We start from the raw sequence: 17,687 nt of genomic DNA, 5'->3' as shown, positions 1-17,687 counted from the left end.
CACTGACATAAAGTAACTTCAGGAACCCAGTGCACGTCAACAGACTAGAATTTTGCCGCCTTTTTTCAATTCAGAACAAATAGAACGACGTTGTCCTCTTTACAAATAATCATTTTTAATGGAGTCAATTGTTTTCTCTTAAATTGGCCCCTTGAATACACCCTCAATGTCTTTCTTGTGGCATTTTAATATTGCCTCTTAAAAATTTACTTATTTTACTCTAGAGAGATCATTTGCATGATAAAAACAATATAACAGTCTCCGATTTTTCTATATCGATATTGTGCTGTGTTCGTGAACAATTCGAAATAATGGCCATAGCTGTCAGCCTAGCCAAACACATTAATACTCATTTAATGAGGAATTTTATGAGATTCGCTAGTATATAATAAACTGTGTGGAATCCAATCCTAAAGACCAGTCCTTGTTTGTATTACGGGCAACAAAGCTCACATCTATACAACAATAGCGTAACATTTGACTACGCAATCTAGCCTTGTCACTACTCCAAGTCTGTGGGATGCGATTGTGTCGGAATAAAATAAATCAATTGCAGCTAAGGTTTGCTCAAGTAAAAGTACTTAGCGTGAGTGGAGTGAGTACATCGTGATCACGCGGGACAACAATAAAAACCAGGGGTCGCCGTGAGAAATTTGGTATTAAAAGAACAAATTACCGACACTTGAAATTCAAAGTGGCCGTCATTCCTCTGTTCACTCCATGTAAAAAAATAAATTTTCGATTTTCACAAAATATAAGAAGAAAACCAGAGAAATTTCATAAATATCTGTACACGAATCATCATAGTGTCTTATGTACCATGAAAAAAAGTCATTTCAAATTATTCTTAAATAGAAAGTGGAACGTATGGAAGATGCGCTCCCAGGAAGAGATATTCGGAGCAAATATTTTACAGTACTTTTCTTGTCAACTCCCACGGAGTAAATGAACTTCTTATCATCTTGTATATATGAAACTCGCAAATTTAATTTCTTCCGATAGAGTTAACCAGGAAATGGCGGCCATTTTAACTTTGAAATATTGGAAAAGTTAAGTAATTTGTTTCAACACCATTTACGCAGTGACCTCTGACCTGTACTATTGATTTTGGGAAAAAAGTGGTGAAATGTTTCTTCGAGGAAAATTCATGCAAACGACAACGATTACACAAGTATTCGATTACAATTAGAATCGTTTCCTACTGTTCCTATCATCTTCGACTCTAGCGGTGATTTTCAAGTTCACGATGCCATATCTGGCAATCATATCTAATCCCATAGTGTCGCTACCGCAATTAATTAGACGTTTTGTGTCACACACAGGTAGAAGTTTCGCGTAAGTGGCATGTAGATATTTTTATGTTGCTATTTCGTAATCGTTGGTAAAACAAGTACACTGCGCATGCGTAGCGTAGAGACAGAAGCGACTTCAATGCAAATACTTCGCTGTCTGAAATATACCGTAGGCATAGTGCTCATATTGTTGACCTACGCCGTTTCGTAATCAAAGACAACAGAAAGAAACACAAAGACTTTCTACTTAGCGATGCTAAGATCGGGGCAGCCAGCAAGCCTATTTCAAGAAACTTCAACTTAAGGCGTTTTCAAGTGTAAATATAGACTTAAAGTAATTGTGGGAAGTAGGAATTTGGAGGGGAAGTACATATTTGTCAACTGCCCTGTTACTACCACGATTTAAAAACCCTCCCTTCAAATATTTCCCCATTTCCCCTCTCTACAACCAAAAATCCCCAGTGACCCTCTCCATCACAAGAACTCCCCCTCCAATCCTATCTCCACAACGAAAATTCCCCATTGCCCTCTCACCTACTTGTGATTTAATCCTTCCAACTAAACCGAGATATCATTCAGGTCCGTAAAGATTTATTTTACTTTTTGAGCGTAAATTGCGTTGACAATAAACTTTGATTGGTGACTGTGAAATTTAAAAAAACTAAAATTTCCCCGCCCGATGACAGAAAAAGATGTGCACTCTTCGCCACCCACAGATAAAATGAAATATCTATCCGCCTGCCATGGAACCGGTTGCGAACACTTCATGATGGACAGTTTTATTTGCTACCCCTGTAGATGCAGGAGTTGGTCTGTCCACGTGATCAATGACAAAGCCATTGACATTACAAAGGAGGCTTCTCCGATGAGATGAACTCTCTGCGCGAGGGTAAAATAATATAACTGGTCCCTCAAAGTGAGTATTATGCCTTTGTTGTTACGATTCAATATGCAGGGTGAATTGAATTGAATATTAATTTCCTTTTTCAATCTTGTTGCTACGTAATACCTTTCTTTGCTTGGAGCAATTTGGAGAATAACTGACACGTGGTGCAGAAAAAAAAACAATGGAGTTGAAGGTAACACCCTCAAGATATGCATTTTGTTTCTTCAAGCGACTTCATGGGGTATAGAATGACACCATCTGGTTTGCAGGATAAGAATTCGTCCATTTTGTCCGCTGGGTGCTGTTACGACCACGACCATATCAAGATTGGATTCGGAAATCTTGATAACTTTTCAGAAGACTATGGACAAACATTACTAAGGTGATGTAAATTCGTCTTGTAGAAACTCAACAACTGCATTGCATTGTAATAATATGTTGAAATTAATTTTCGAGCTTCGAAAATATAGGTTTTGTGAACAATTGGAAACTTGAGTCATCTTAAATGTCGTTCTTTTGATCTGTGGTGTAACAAACGGTTTAACAAAATTCAGAATTCTCTGACGGTTATGTCAGAAGGATCCAAATTTCCTCTTATCTCCAAAATGATAACGTTAATAGACAGAAGTATTCCATTCAGAAAGGGACGTGGATAATATTCCTTTTGGCTACGTTGGAAAAAAATAGAGCGACCTTGACAAGTTTCATGTCCATAGGGCTGGGAGTTGTACTCGGTCGCTAGGTGAAAACTCGACATGAGTTTGTAACGGATTATTGTAACCGCCAGGAAGCTGGTTCTGGCATAGGAACTGGAAGTGTCAAGTGTGTAGATTACCTTCTTTGTTACACTGACATTGCGCTCTCACTCCGAGCCGCCTATGGTCTCGGGACGATTTGAAAAAGTCTCAAATTTCATAGAAGCTGCATCTAAACGTCAATTTTTATTTGAATCATTGGCATTCGGAGTAGATGTGACCTTCAAGTTACGGTATGTCGAAACCTGTGAGTCAATTTACCAATATGTAGCATCCAGTGTGTCAGGCATAGTCTTTGTAGGCTTAATATACGTCATGTTGGCTTAAGTCAACAGGTCGAAGACAAATATGTTCCAAGTGTAAGTAGCGAGTTAATTTATCTATGAGGGCACAAGGAATGTTGCTTTTATATTTTAATATCTGATTCGGAAAGGGGTTTCGAGAGAAGTGATAAATGTAATCTTTTCTGGTTTGAGAACCCTATTTTATCATCAAGCAGTAATGTCTGGATAACTTGCATCCTAAAGCCGCTTGACCTAAATGCGGTGACAAAATTATCAAAAGTAGACATCGACAAACACTACTGCAAAGTGAATAGAGACCCCTTGGCGAAGTAACATTTTTAGTGGTGACCATGTCGCAAGCTGGTTGTTGCTTGATAAATTATGTTATTTTCTCCATTCTAATATTTGCCACACGATTCCGTTAAAAGATATCTGAAGTCTCTTTTTATTAGAGTTATGATGTGCAGCTACTGCAGATTGTACAGGTATGACGTAATGGCCGAGTCATAAACGATGTCGGGTTGGATACCTCCATGTAACTTGACGATTCAATAGTTTCTTCTGAGGATCAAAAGGTGTAGTTGTTTCTGGTCATCGCCTTGCCACTTCGAAACTTGCGCGTCGTGTCTTTTTAATCTTTTTTCAGTGTTCAACAAACTATTACCGTATCATTTCTGCGCACAAACCGCAAACATCACTCAATATATATGATTTACGGCATTGTATTGATAAAACTGGTAGATTTGATGTTTGGAAATGCCTGTCTCTCGGACCAGTACACGTTAAAAAAGAAGAGAAAATATTGTTATTTACAATATGACTGTCGTGTTAATCTCAAACAAAGTGGTTTTGACAAAAAGAGTTGAAAACAAAACAAAACAAAACTACATCATTCTATGACTTTTTGCCTAATGCCAAGGACTAGAAGCGAGTTATTTTAAGTAATGTTTGGTCTAAGTATAGGTTGAAAACACGATTCGCTGGTAATTTTAGAGTTTGATGAAGACGAAAGCAGACAGTGGCCAATCAGTGTAAAAGGGCACACTATTATCGCCACGTCAATGTTACTCGGCACATGGCAGTCCCTGGATACCTTGTACCTCGAATTCTCTAACATTCTTTTATAACTAAGACAATCATCGTTTCGTGACAGTGTGTCAGTCCATGGAACTCAGCAGCGGAGGAAGAGCAGATAGCCCTCCGATATATTTTATCAGCCTCTGCTGCAGGTTTCAAAGATCACAACTTCGAGACCGTGTTGCTCTTACGCGTATCTCAGTGCCTTTCCGAATTGCGGGGAGAAGTGGAGGGGGGGGGGGAGGCGTTGACGACGGCGTTGGTTGGATGTCAATTAGTAATCATGAATAGCATAGGCAAAGATTTACCATATCTGTCTATGGATTGTGAAGTGGTTTCAGTAATCATGGTTTTAGTGATTTTTGTCTTTCACATGTCTTCCTTACTCGAGATATAGACGCAGGGGTTATCTTCAAAGCACGTTTGATGGTGAAAACACCAAATCAATGACATTTTTTGTTTGCTGGGTATATTATAAGTTTAAACTATTGGCTTTGTGTTAAAATGGGCGAAATTTGGCCTACTTGCTCCTCGGGCACTCCTCGGGCAGCTACGGGCAGTCACGGGCAGTAATTAGTAGGACCCGCTACTCGAGCAGTTTCCCTTACTGTAGATATTCCAATTATTGGTTTCGCCGTTGGCATGAAGTTTCGTTGAGTCACCATCCCTATAGAAGGACCGTGATTGAGTGGTTACCCACAAACAGCTGACCAAGCAATAGTTTCTTTGGGTGGTTACCTATAAACAGCTGACCAGGCCGTTGTTTTGGCACCACTATGTAAGACACATGCCCATTGTGTATTGGTTACTCAAATTGTTTATTTAGACAATGACTGAAGCGACAGGTAGCACTGCCATTCACTTCTGTCTTGTAATGCTGTCATTGCACGCTGATTGCCAATGCTCCCCATTTCAAACATTGTCTGAGCTTTGGAGACACAGTCGTCATGGTGTACATATTCAATACGTCACCCGATATTAGACTGTTCATGGACTGTTCAAACGGTCAGACAACGCTAGAGGATTATTGATTATTCATATCACTTTCTCGTACATAAAGGTAGGATCTAACATACCATATTTACAATTTAAAACTGTCATAAATTATCATTTACATTTAAAACAAAGATTTTGAAATACTTGAATTTACAATTTATGATCATTTGTTCATCGGTTTATTACTTGCAGCTATGTCTTTCATAATTGTTTCCACAACACTATACATAAATAGAGGACTGCGCTCTTCCGCTATAAGACGTTGGGTGAAAGTCACGACTTTCTTGTCATGGCTTTTACTACTAGGTCATGAATTCAGCTTACTGATTGAATTAAATTCTTAAACACTAGTTTCCTATATTTTTACAGACCCTGTCCTACCCTGAGATTGAAAAGTGCGAGCTGACGGGGTGAACACTCTCAAATAAGTGCTTGCCAAAGCACACATGGTTTCGACCTCCTGTACTTTAACAGGTAATCCAATATGTACTCCAAGTGGTTACCTCCATGGATAACCTTACTGGTAGACCTTTGACCTTTTCAGAAAGGACTGACCTCTATGCATCTGTGGTATTGAGGAATGGGGAAGCTGCAATGTGTTTGAATGATAAACCGTCTTTAGTATGTCGTTAATTTGCCAAGTTGAATGTTTTGAATGTACTAATTAGATAGCCCGCTTTACATATCCAGGGGGATTCTGTTATACACCGTAGTTTATTGCAGGTAATAACTTGTGATAATTTGCGCACAGATGTTTAGTTTTGACTGATGATGTCGTTTGACTGTGCGTTGACTGTTATTTTACTTGACATTGTGCAGTGAAGATTTTTTCATCGTTTTTTGACAGGTAATCTAGGCAAGAGTGAGGTCGGATCATGTGGAATTGGACAAGGCGGTCATTTATTGTCATCTTTGTCATTGGAATAATCAACTGTTCGGTTTTCATAGTAATGACAAGCTTCTTCGGTAGCGGTATCCCGGTGGTTAGGAAATGGGTGACGAACGCCGCACACAATTTCACGAACCTATCTGAATCTGAATCTGAAACTGATATCAGCGCCTCATCTTTCTTCGTGAACTATGCTGCCGTGTTTCCCTCGCCGAGTTGGACAAATGTGAGTCTCGCAGATATTCCTCAGCGCAGTCGAAACGAAACGGGAGTCTCGTTTATTCGACCAAATGCAACATTTCAAAATGTGAGGGGTGCGTTGAAGGGATCGATGTCTCTGAGGGATCTTTACAACAATATCGATAGAAACTGGAGTTTTAACGCAACTGAAGCCGATAATTTGAGGTGAGTTGGTTGAAAACAGTGACGACTCTTTAAATTTGCAAGTTTTCCAAAGACAACGTGGAGATGATGAACAATATGAATATGAAGTTTCCGATCACATCGTTGTATTGAAATAGTTTGTACCATGCTGATTAGCAACTGAAGTTTTTGAATGTTAACATCAAGTAGAGTGTCCTTCCAAAAAAAATACAATCTGAACTTGCCCTTACTAAACATTCAATTGACAAGTCCCTTGTTTCTTTAAAATTTCGGCCAGCGTAAGGAACCGTGACGTCATTTACAGAATAGGCTTACTTTCTCAAATTGAAAATCCAACTGAGTATTAATCTGAAATTTGCTGTCTATGAGGTCTTTTTCCTGGCAATGTTTTCAGTTGCAGACTGGATTTGATCGAAATATTCAGTGCCAAATTCACACTACATGAATTAAATTTTATCCCACATCGATCTATCGACAGGGTCACCCGCCAGGACGATACCTACGAAGTAATAATAACTTAACGAGGGATTCGAGAAGTTACGACGCATTGAACACCTTACTGCTCAATCTCAGATGAAAGAAATGATTACGCCATAAAAAAGATTACGCAATGAATTCTTGTTAGCATCTGTATTCGCCCTATTTCATGTATTCAGCAGTGATTTCCAAATGCTCAGCCAATTAAAGTGTGTCAAAAGCCCCTCTGATTCCTGCACGCCGTCATTATCAAGGCCAAAATGCGCAGACAACTGTCTCTACCAGTTTTTTCACAGGATATTGCAAGTAATATTCATGTATTAAACTACGGTACCCCACAACACTTTTTCATTATACAAGCCTAGGCCTCACGTGTGTCGTGCGTTGCCAATTACTTTACCCTCGCTATCTCTGTAAAGTATTTCAAAAACAAATCAGTCCATATCTGTTAATTACCCTCCCTTATCCCCTTCATTAATATGTATTGCCATAAACCCTCGAGAAAAAACGGTCAATAATGGTTTTACCGATCGCCAACGCAGTTTAGGAGCTTGTCGCCCTTACCAAATAACACGTCCGCAGCTCGTATAAGGTAAACCCGTTGTTACTCTATGAACTGCTACGAGTTATTTGGTCAGAGCGATAAACGCTCTCGCCCTAGGGTACTAAAAGGCATACAATGAGCTCTGGAAAAAAGACGTCCAAAGAAATAAATTAATTTCACTAATATCACTTATTCATATTGAAGACATTTTATAGTTTACCCCATAGACGCCCGCGTGCAGTGAAATTACACTTTTTGGTGAAATTACAAAATCATTTTTCTTGCACATATAATGCACTATCAATCACATTACCCTGGTCAGGTATACTTTAGATTCAGATGTACAACTAATTTTGTATGTGTATTTAGCCTGTATTGGCTCCCAGTGCGCGCGTTGTGTGTGTATGCACGGTAAATGCTTACATACATACATACATACATACATACATACATACATACATACATACATACATACATACATACATACATACATACATACATACATACATACATACATACGTTACATATGTTATATATCTTATTGTACATATGTTATAGATAATAAATAGATAGAAAGACAGAAAGACAGACAGACAGACAGACAGACAGATAGATAGATAGATAGATAGATAGATAGATAGATAGATAGATAGATAGATAGATAGATAGATAGATAGATAGATAGATAGACATAAACCATGCTAGTATATGGCCTTATGGAATAAGATGGCGCCAGTCGTCTTTGCATTTTGGTATTTGAATCTTTCATTTTTTTTTCTTATGAGGACATCGACTTTTCCTTTATGGAGGAGAGTGAACCACTAAAACTCGTTTTGGCAATGCCGCTTGAATTGCAGGTCCGTCCGTTATCCCTCGCATCTCTTGCACAGCAGATAGACAGAGACAGACAGACATACAGAGACAGAGGACATGCACGCAGACAGAGAAAGACAGACAAACACAGACAGAGGGGCCTGCATGGAGGCTCACAAACTCTAAAGCAATACTCCGCGGAGACAATCTATTTAATTGATTCTTTCATATCCATCTAGGTCCGTCCTGGAGCGATCCTGCAACACTAGCAAACTCTTTCTAGTAACCCAAGAAAACATACATCCATACGAGAAAGTGAGATACGACTCCGACTGGAAAGCAAAATTTGTAGTAACGGGAAGGGCATACAGGAGATTTATCAAGGTGATTATGAAATATCAGGGTAGTGTCATTTTTCTCCAGGACATGTCATGTAGCTCATAATAATGTTCCGTGCTTGCACCTGACTTGATATGATTGGTTGAATTTCATCACAAGACCGAGTTAATTCACAATATTCAATGTGTAATTTTGAGACTGTCATAAGTATTCCTTTCGACTTTTTTCCATTTCTCTCTCAGAAAATGCCATACCAACAGAAGTCTCTCAAGAAATGCAGTTTAGTTGGAAACAGTGGCATTCTTCTGGGTAGCAAATGTGGCAAGGCCATAGACAATGCTGACTATATTTTCAGGTGATTTGCTTTTTCCAATCGTTTTACAAGTTCTACTGATATTATATATATATATATATATATATATATATATATATATATATATATATATATATATATATATATATATATATATATATATATATATATATATATATATATATATATATATATATATATATATATATATATATATATAGTACGATACTCGATACAATATATGAATACCAATAAAAACTTGTCAAATTCACAGAATGCCGACACTTGAAATTAATTCTATGGAGAAATATTAAAATTTTGATTTTCACCAAATCTTAATTTCTCCAAGAGCTTCAACACTAGAGCCAACAAGGTACTGAAAAATTTAGAGTCCGTAGTGCATTCTATTTTTATCCGAAGCAAGAACTATTTACTCTTTGATATATGCAAGAACAATTATAGGTAAAACCTTCTTAAATCACTGTCCGTAAAATGGTCGACGGTTAATTGCGGTACTGTGACAGTCTATCAATATTCTTTCACTGTCAGCTTATCATTTGCATTTTCAGATTTAATACGGCGCGAGTCCGTGGTTATTCCGAAGACGTCGGTTCCAAGACAAGTTTAGTGACGTGCAATCTATCTATTTTAAATTTTAAGTAAGTTTTGTATTAATAGACGCACTTATTACACCTCCTTCATAAATCGTCTGTCTTAGGCCAAAAAAAAAAGCTGTTCAACGGGCGGGATGACTTCAAAGTTGGGTAGGTAGGTCGGATTTTTTTTTTTGAATTTATTTTTTTTTGGTTTTGAATTTATTTTTTTTGGGTTTTTCTTAAACAGAACATATAATATAAACACTTTTTGTGTGTTTCATGCTTTTTCTTAGTCACATAACATATATTGGATATGTTGTTTAGTACGTTCATGATTTTTTCAATTTTTTATTAACATGGGTTGGTTGTCTCACAACAGCTTCTTTGCCTTCACTTCTACAGTTCAATCTACAGGTGCCGCCAACAGGTAAATTTCATGAATTTCTCAAAATCATCACAAAACCCTGTTTTGAAGGCTGATATACCGATTTTTTTTATTTTTGACCCAGACCGAAAATTTGGAGGGGAAAGTTAGAGCTGTTCGTAACTGCCCTCCCACTGGTATACACTGAAAATGTGCTCTCCCACTGAATTTTGATGCCCACTGCCCTCAGGTATCTACAGTCTGCCCGCTCCCCACTCCTCACAACAATTCAAGCTCCCCGCTGCCCTCTCCCCACTACTGAAATTCCCCATTGCCAACTAGATGCCCACTAGGCAACCCAGATCAACACAAAACCATGCAAGCAGTTGGCAGTATACCTTGGAACATTGCCCCCCCCCCTCTAGTTAGGTTCTATTAAGCACGCAGCTTTCCCCTCCCTCAAAGTATTTTCCGGTGCCCACTGTCAAAAATGTTCTCCCCGCCTGCTGGAAGTAATGAAATTTCTTCCCCGCCTACAATAAATATCGATATTTTCTCCCCGCCCGCTGATTAGTTTTGAAATCTGCCCGCCCACTGAAAAACTTCGCACGAACACCTTTTTTGCACAAACAGCTTCGTTGGCGGCACCTGGATCTAACGGAGCCAATTTCTGTGTTGGTGTCACCAGCCATATGAGCACGGTGCATTCCAACCAAAACTCGCGACTCAGAAACTGACGGATCAGCCCCGGGAATGTCCGGGGGGACGTCGTCGAGCGAGGGAGCGAAATTAGACCATTCTTCCTGTGTCCAAGTCAAACAAATGTCACAAGGTTGACTCCTTGTGCAGTCTCGACAACGGGAACACAAATCATGTCCGTCCTGCAGTGAGAACTGCTGCTTACAATCACACATTCGATAGGAGAAAGCCATGACGAAAATCAGAACGAGTGATAACTCAAAGAACAATAAAGAATTTTCAAGGAACACTGAAAATAGGAACACTAGAAAATATAGACTGTACAACCAGTTGGACGTGAAATAAACGCCGGTGAAACAATACAGTACAGAGTGTCTAAGCTATACGGAACACGAGGCGTAATAGTTTATTTTCCACGGCGTAACCCTGCCCTTCACCTTGACCAAATGTTTGTGATGCGCTTCCACCTTTACTCTTCAAATCATAGCCTGTATCAATCTCACTCAAGTCAATGTCATCGAAAATGTGAAGGTCATTCATCTTACAGACAGATGTTCACTGAATAACATCTCCGCGTTTCTTCAGATTCGTAAAGATTTCGGGGGGAAAAAAAAGAAAAATGTGGAGTGGTCCAAATATGGGTCGGTCGGGCCCGTTGAACAGATAATTTTTTTTTTCTCGCCTTATCCTCGAAATGTTTATATTATACTGTAGCTCGAGGTTTTGCCTGGGTATGTTTGTCGGACGGCAGACCCAGGCAAACCTCGAGCTACAGTACTGCACCATAAGGTATTATGCACCTCGAAAGTGAAAGACTTAAACTTTTGCTCAAACTTTCCTTAATGAAACTTTCGGCCATTCTCTTACTAAATTAAGAATAAAAATCTGGGATCTCTGTGCAAATTTTGGTACTATAGAAACATGTAACCAAAATTTACCAATATTTAAAATTCAAAATGGCCGCCATCCCTGAGTTAACTCTATGGAGAAAAAATAAAATTTTCGATTTTCGATAAACTGAAGTGGTGAAAAGTTTAGTTACACCAAGAGCTTTAAAATGAACCCCACAAGTGACATATCAAAAGAGAACTGTAAAAGTTTCAGAGTCCGAATATCTCTCACCGAGGCGCGGTCTACCTTAATGTAACCCGGAGAAGTCTTCGTCTTGAAGGGCCAACAGAGCCCGAACTCAAGCGACTGTGCTTCTCAACACCAGTCTCATTCAATGAGATTAGGGAGCCGTCATCATTTACGGCCTGGGGAGGGGCTAGAGGAATTTCATCGGAAACTCAGAAATTTCGAGTAACCCCACCTCATCCCCCACCCCCCGCCACTGAGCCATGATGAATTTAGATACACCTTTTGTAACTTAGAAATTTTGACTTACACCCCCACTCAGAAATATGCGACACTTTCCCCCTCAATCTCCCAAATGTTCTCCCCGCGCTGTACTTTCAAATTCTGCCTGGTCAGATATCTTAGTAAAAACCTTGTCATGATACCCATCCGAAGTAAACAATACTATATGGTCGGATACTAGTTATAGCTTGAGTTTTATATCTACATTTTATTGTGACTTTGAATTTCATTTTGTTGGTTTCATCTTTTTCAACAGTCATGAGATAACTAATGATAATCTAGCAGAGTACACCAGGATGTTAAAGGTCTTTATTTTGATAAATTTCACAAATACATGTCTTGATATTTAACATTTTTAGGGGGGGGGTTCAGTCAAAATTTTTGTGTTAGAGAGTGGGGTTACTCAAATTCATCAGGGTTGGCAGGGGGTACACGAAATTTCAGAGTTTCCAGTGAAATTCCTCCGACCCCAGGCCGTAAATAATGACGGCTTCCTTAATCCAAGACCTCTCCTTGGTTTCGGTGTATTCTAGTACCTGGACTCTCTCACAGACCAGCTCTACCCTCAACCATACACACTGCATGAAAACGCAATAATATTTTACTGTATTAGCATGGATTATTGCCTCTATTTTAGCTGAATAGTGCATATACAGATGAATACAGTCAAGAATCCATTGCTTGTATTCAGCAAACCTGTATTCATGCGGACTCGTGAGAATTCATGTGTATTATTCTGTAATACAGGAAACTCATTTGTGTGAATTTATCTGTATTGTTATTATTATTGTGTTTTGATGCATTAAAAGCGATACGCCCTCAACGGTGTTTCAAGCAAGCGAGACTCACCGAGCCAGTCGATGCGGTCGAGCTTGGCTCGGCTCAACTGCTGAGGGCGTTATTATGGTCTGAGGAGTAGCCGGCGAGGGGCTGTGAGAGAGTCTAGCTAGTACCCTGTCCCGAGGGTACAATGAACTGCAATCGCGGATCTAAAGGAGAAAACTTTACAGGAAAACCAACTAAATTCGCATTCCCTTTAGATGCAACGATTTAGCCAAAATACTCCCTAGGCTACTGATTATTATAGTTGCCGAAAATGTACACATGTAAAGGTCAATCGGCAATTTCGTACACGGGTGCTCAATTATGGAACTCGTTTGCCAAATGTAATTAAAGTTCATACTTCCAGGCATAGCTTTACAAAAGCACTGAGAGAGTATCTGTTACAGGAATACCTACAGTGAACTAGTTAAATCACAATAGTCGTCACATCATTGTGTAAGAATTTTCAGGAATACCTCGCTCTGATATCGAACTTGTATCATATTAATATAAAATAATGTTTGTAGGACTCTTTGTATAACAGCATACGTGTTAACCTAACTAATTTAAATTTTGTAAATGGGCCAGGCTCGACTAGCGAACAGCTATATTTTCTGGCTCCACATTACCACTGAAATGTAAATTTTGTATTTGCCTGTCATGACTTGTGAAGTGTACTACTACTACTTTTCATGGTAATAAACCAAACCAAACCAAAAATAGTTTGGGCAATTAAGTACGTCTAGTCCGATGGTCGTCTTACACTTCTTATGTGAAATAAATTTCCCAAAATCTATTTCTAATTTAGAAAACACAATATCAACGACAAAAATAACAATATCCAAAGATTGGCACTAGCAGGAATTGAAAATGACAACAACGCAACATAAGATATTTATTATTATTTAATGTATCACTTAAGAATCCGATTTATAAATCAATTACTCTTGATGGGATTCAAGACTACCCTTCAATCCTGTGTTATGCAACTCACATGCTACATAGCTTTATGAAATAATATATTTTTCGTTTTATTCATAAGATGATGGACAAACGTTTGGTGAAAGTTTCAAACCGTATTAGACGTGAAGGATACTTCTTGAACGCATTCCGATATCATTTTGTTGATGTTTCTTTTCTTCTCTTTCCGTCTAAATGGCTATTATCCCAACCAATATACTTTCATTTGTTTACTTAAGATATTCACTGTTATGTTGATCGGACTTTATTTCAGTGAGAGAGAGAGAGAGAGAGAGAGAGAGAGAGAGAGAGAGAGAGAGAGAGAGAGAGAGAGAGAGAGAGAGAGAGAGAGTGTTTTAGGGTCGCCGTCGATCTTCTAATGAAAGTATGACGTCCCTTGTTTTGTCTCCTTTCTGAAATGCAGGTAGACTTCGACCATGTCGATGACAGGTACAGGATAACGACTGTCGACGGCTTTTATCATACGAGTGTTTTTTAAAATCCTTTTGGTTTTCTTTCGTTCAGTAGAAAGTGAATGATTTAGAATAGCACAAAAACAATTGAAAACACGTCAATAGTTACTCTACCAGCGCTGTAAATTTTAAAGTAATCTTATAATTCTTCCCTTCTCAGATTTGATCGGATTCATACCCGGGCAATGCGGCGTTTCAGGAAATATATGACAGAGGAGTATCACAATGCTTCCATCTTAATGCCAGCTTTTGCGTACAGGTTTACCACATTGCCTGCATTCAAAACACAGGACCTGCTGAGGCCAACCATGCTCAAAGTAGTTTATCCACATCCGTATTTTCAGACGTTAGTCAGGAGGTTTTGGAAAACCAAGAAAAATCTTAGAGCCCAGAAAATGTCAACGGGTAAGGATTATAATCATAATTTATGTAAATATCAAATATGAAGTAAATAAGTACTGTAACGTTATTTGTCATGGTAAACTTCAGGAATATTTTGCATTAAAGTATATTAGAATAAGGCAAATCATAGACCCTGATCATTTTATATTCTCTTCATTTTGCTTCATTTGGTAGATATGCATGTAAACATCAAAGGAAAAACAATGAACCAGGACTGCTGAATCAAATTAGAATACACATAGTACAGGTTTATATCGTGAAATATGGTCGCTGATCGATAATGCGCAAATACATTTACACCCGTGCTCAGCTATTTGTCATATTGAAATTATATCGCCTGTCTACCTGTCTCTCTTCTCTGCCTGCCTGCCTGCCTGCCTGTCTGTCTGTCTGTCTGTCTGTCTCTCTCTCTCTCTCTCTCTCTCTCTCTCTCTCTCTCTCTCTCTCTCTCTCTCTCTCTCTCCTCTCTCTCTCTCTCTCTCTCTCTCTCTCTCTCTCTCTCTCTCTCTCTCTCTCTCTCTCTTTTACAGGGATAATCTTATTTACAGCCGCAATGAGTTTCTGTGAAGAAGTTCATCTCTATGGCTACTGGCCTTTCCCAGAAGATCCAGACGGAAATCCACTCTACTACCATTACTTTGACAAGAATGCAGTAATGTTACCGCCCAAAAAGTTAAAGACACTCCACCATAACATGCCAGCCGAGTTCAAAATGTATATGGACTTGCACAACAAAGGTGCTATAAAGCTGCATGTTGGACAGTGTGACGTTTAGTGTGACCAAAAATGCGCTTCAATATTTGGAGTTATCTAATTTTAACGAAGTGACTGTGTCTAATTTTGTTATCTGTTACCTTGTCTGTCCGGCCGTCTCTCTCTCTGTCCGTCTGTATGCCTGTCTGTTTGTATGTATGTATGTATGTATGTATGTATGTATGTATGTATGTATGTATGTATGTATGTATGTATGTATGTATGTATGTATGTATGTATGTATGTATGTATGTATGTGTGTGTGTGTGTGTGTGTTTGTATGTATGGATGGATTGATGGATGGATGGATGGATGGATAAACGGACGGACGGACGGACGGACGGACGGATGGATGGATGGATGTGTCTCTGTGTATCTATGTATGTATGTACGTATGTTTGTTAAGATGTATTTATGTATGTGTATGCAAACATGTATGTTTCGTACATGTATATATATATATTTATACACTGTATATGTTTCATCGATAGAGTGAACTCAGCAGCTGCAGTGCTATTCACCTGTGTGCGAATGAAGCACGTTATTTAAAAATGTATCTTGATAGTTCTTCCCATGAAAGATCATTTCTTCTTGATCTGATGCACTTGGAGTAACCGTGATTTTTTGACAAAAGTTTTTCGCGCATTTACGAAATAGTGATGGACGAGAAATTGACATTTACAGGGATGATCTGAAAACATTCCTTTGAAAAAGACTCTGGTAGGATTTCTGCGGCGGCTGAAAATAAGAATGATACCGAAATAATGTACACCACAATCTTGTGATAGCCGATTTCAGTGCCGAAAATTGACTAAAAGTTTACAAGGTATGATACTGCAATAACTATCAGTTTGTTGCAATGTCAGTATTTCTTGAGTTATACCATTGTTCACTGCATATTATGAAGGATTTAGAGTTTGTGTGAGTCTGGCAAAATTATTTACCTTAGAGGTTTTCCAGTATCGTTCTCCCCTTAGATGTTGATGTAAACCCCGTATATTTTCTGTGAGAATTAAACGCCGTCATTGTCATTGTCTACAGCGTGCAAGACGTCGACGATAGTTTTGATTGATATCAGCTCGTCTTTCATATCTAACCTGTATAAGTTGTTCTCACAAATGGTCAGCTCCCAGGCGCTGATGGTAACGTCGGGCATCGCGATACAGCACAGGGTATAGCACAGGGTATAGAGCTGAATTTAGACTACACAGTCCTCAGACTGATAGGACCGGGACAAGGACAAATTTACCAGTCTAGAGATAGAAAGCTGCGGTTGCCAAGGTGACTTCTACTGAAAGAGTGAGAGAGTAAACGATGCAAATACCGCAACATGCAAAGAATCCTTGTGAAAGCATAGGGGTCGTAGAAATGTCATCCCCAGGGGTAGGGGTGGGGGTAGGAGTGTCTTGGTCATAGCACAGGTTTCTTCTTGCTATGGTTTATTTTATTTTAAAACGTTTGACTATGATATGTATTGCCAATAAACATTTATACTGCCAATCTTTGGTGTCTTGGTCTCATGTTAACATTGCTTTTGTTAAACGATTTCTTTTTCTCCGCCAGCGCAGCGTCGCTGTGTCAAATACAACCCTTTTCAGAATTAGAGCGCGAAGCCACTGCAGTGAACTGCAATAAAACTGCTCACACTAATTAGTTTCAGCTGTAGCCAGCTGGCAAAGTCGACAACATTGTATGTCCCATGCAGACAGTTTGTCTGGGGAAGTTGAAATAAAAAAGATTTGTACATAGACCAGTGCATGGTAATGTTACATTGTATCTTAATCTTGAACACAGGGTGCCAATCGTAAACTCTCATTTACAACTCCAGCCTCAGACAGAGCTAGTTTTGCCTTTGTACAAGCAGACTTTTTGGTCTTTATCAAGTAGCCTTGTTCAACACCAAAGTGGCCACGGCTACAGCTGAAACTAATTAGTGTAAGCAGTTTTATTGCAGTTCACTGCAGTGGCTTCGCGCTCTAATTCTGAAAAGGGTTGTATTTGTCCTTTGACAATCTTACGCGAAGTTTTGTCACTGTGCTGCGTCTATTATCTGATGCCTTTGATTGCCTAATTCGCCAAAGCAAGCAAGGGTAGTAATTTAGTCTATCATCTGATGAGTTTGAGTGCCTAATTTGCCAAAGTAAGCAAGGGTATATTACTAATCTCTGGACGCTGTAACCAGATTATCACCGGATTATTACCGGATTACA

General features: G+C 38.9%; 1 protein-coding gene across 1 annotated transcript in view; it reads left to right on the top strand.

Moving 5' to 3' along the window:
* The window catches only part of LOC139115153 (uncharacterized), a 146,376-nt gene extending 130,617 nt beyond the window's left edge, over positions 1–15,759 (top strand). Inside the window, exons 4-5 of the mRNA XM_070677067.1 lie at positions 14,490–14,727; positions 15,255–15,759. Coding sequence (XP_070533168.1) covers positions 14,490–14,727; positions 15,255–15,499 — 483 coding nt within the window. The 3' untranslated portion in view covers positions 15,500–15,759. The remainder of the gene's footprint in view (positions 1–14,489; positions 14,728–15,254) is intronic.
* The last annotated feature ends 1,928 nt before the right edge of the window (positions 15,760–17,687 follow it).

The sequence above is a fragment of the Ptychodera flava genome, chromosome 17, assembly GCF_041260155.1.
Source record: "Ptychodera flava strain L36383 chromosome 17, AS_Pfla_20210202, whole genome shotgun sequence".
NCBI lineage: Eukaryota > Metazoa > Hemichordata > Enteropneusta > Ptychoderidae > Ptychodera > Ptychodera flava.
This window is presented reverse-complemented; position numbering and strand designations above follow the sequence as displayed.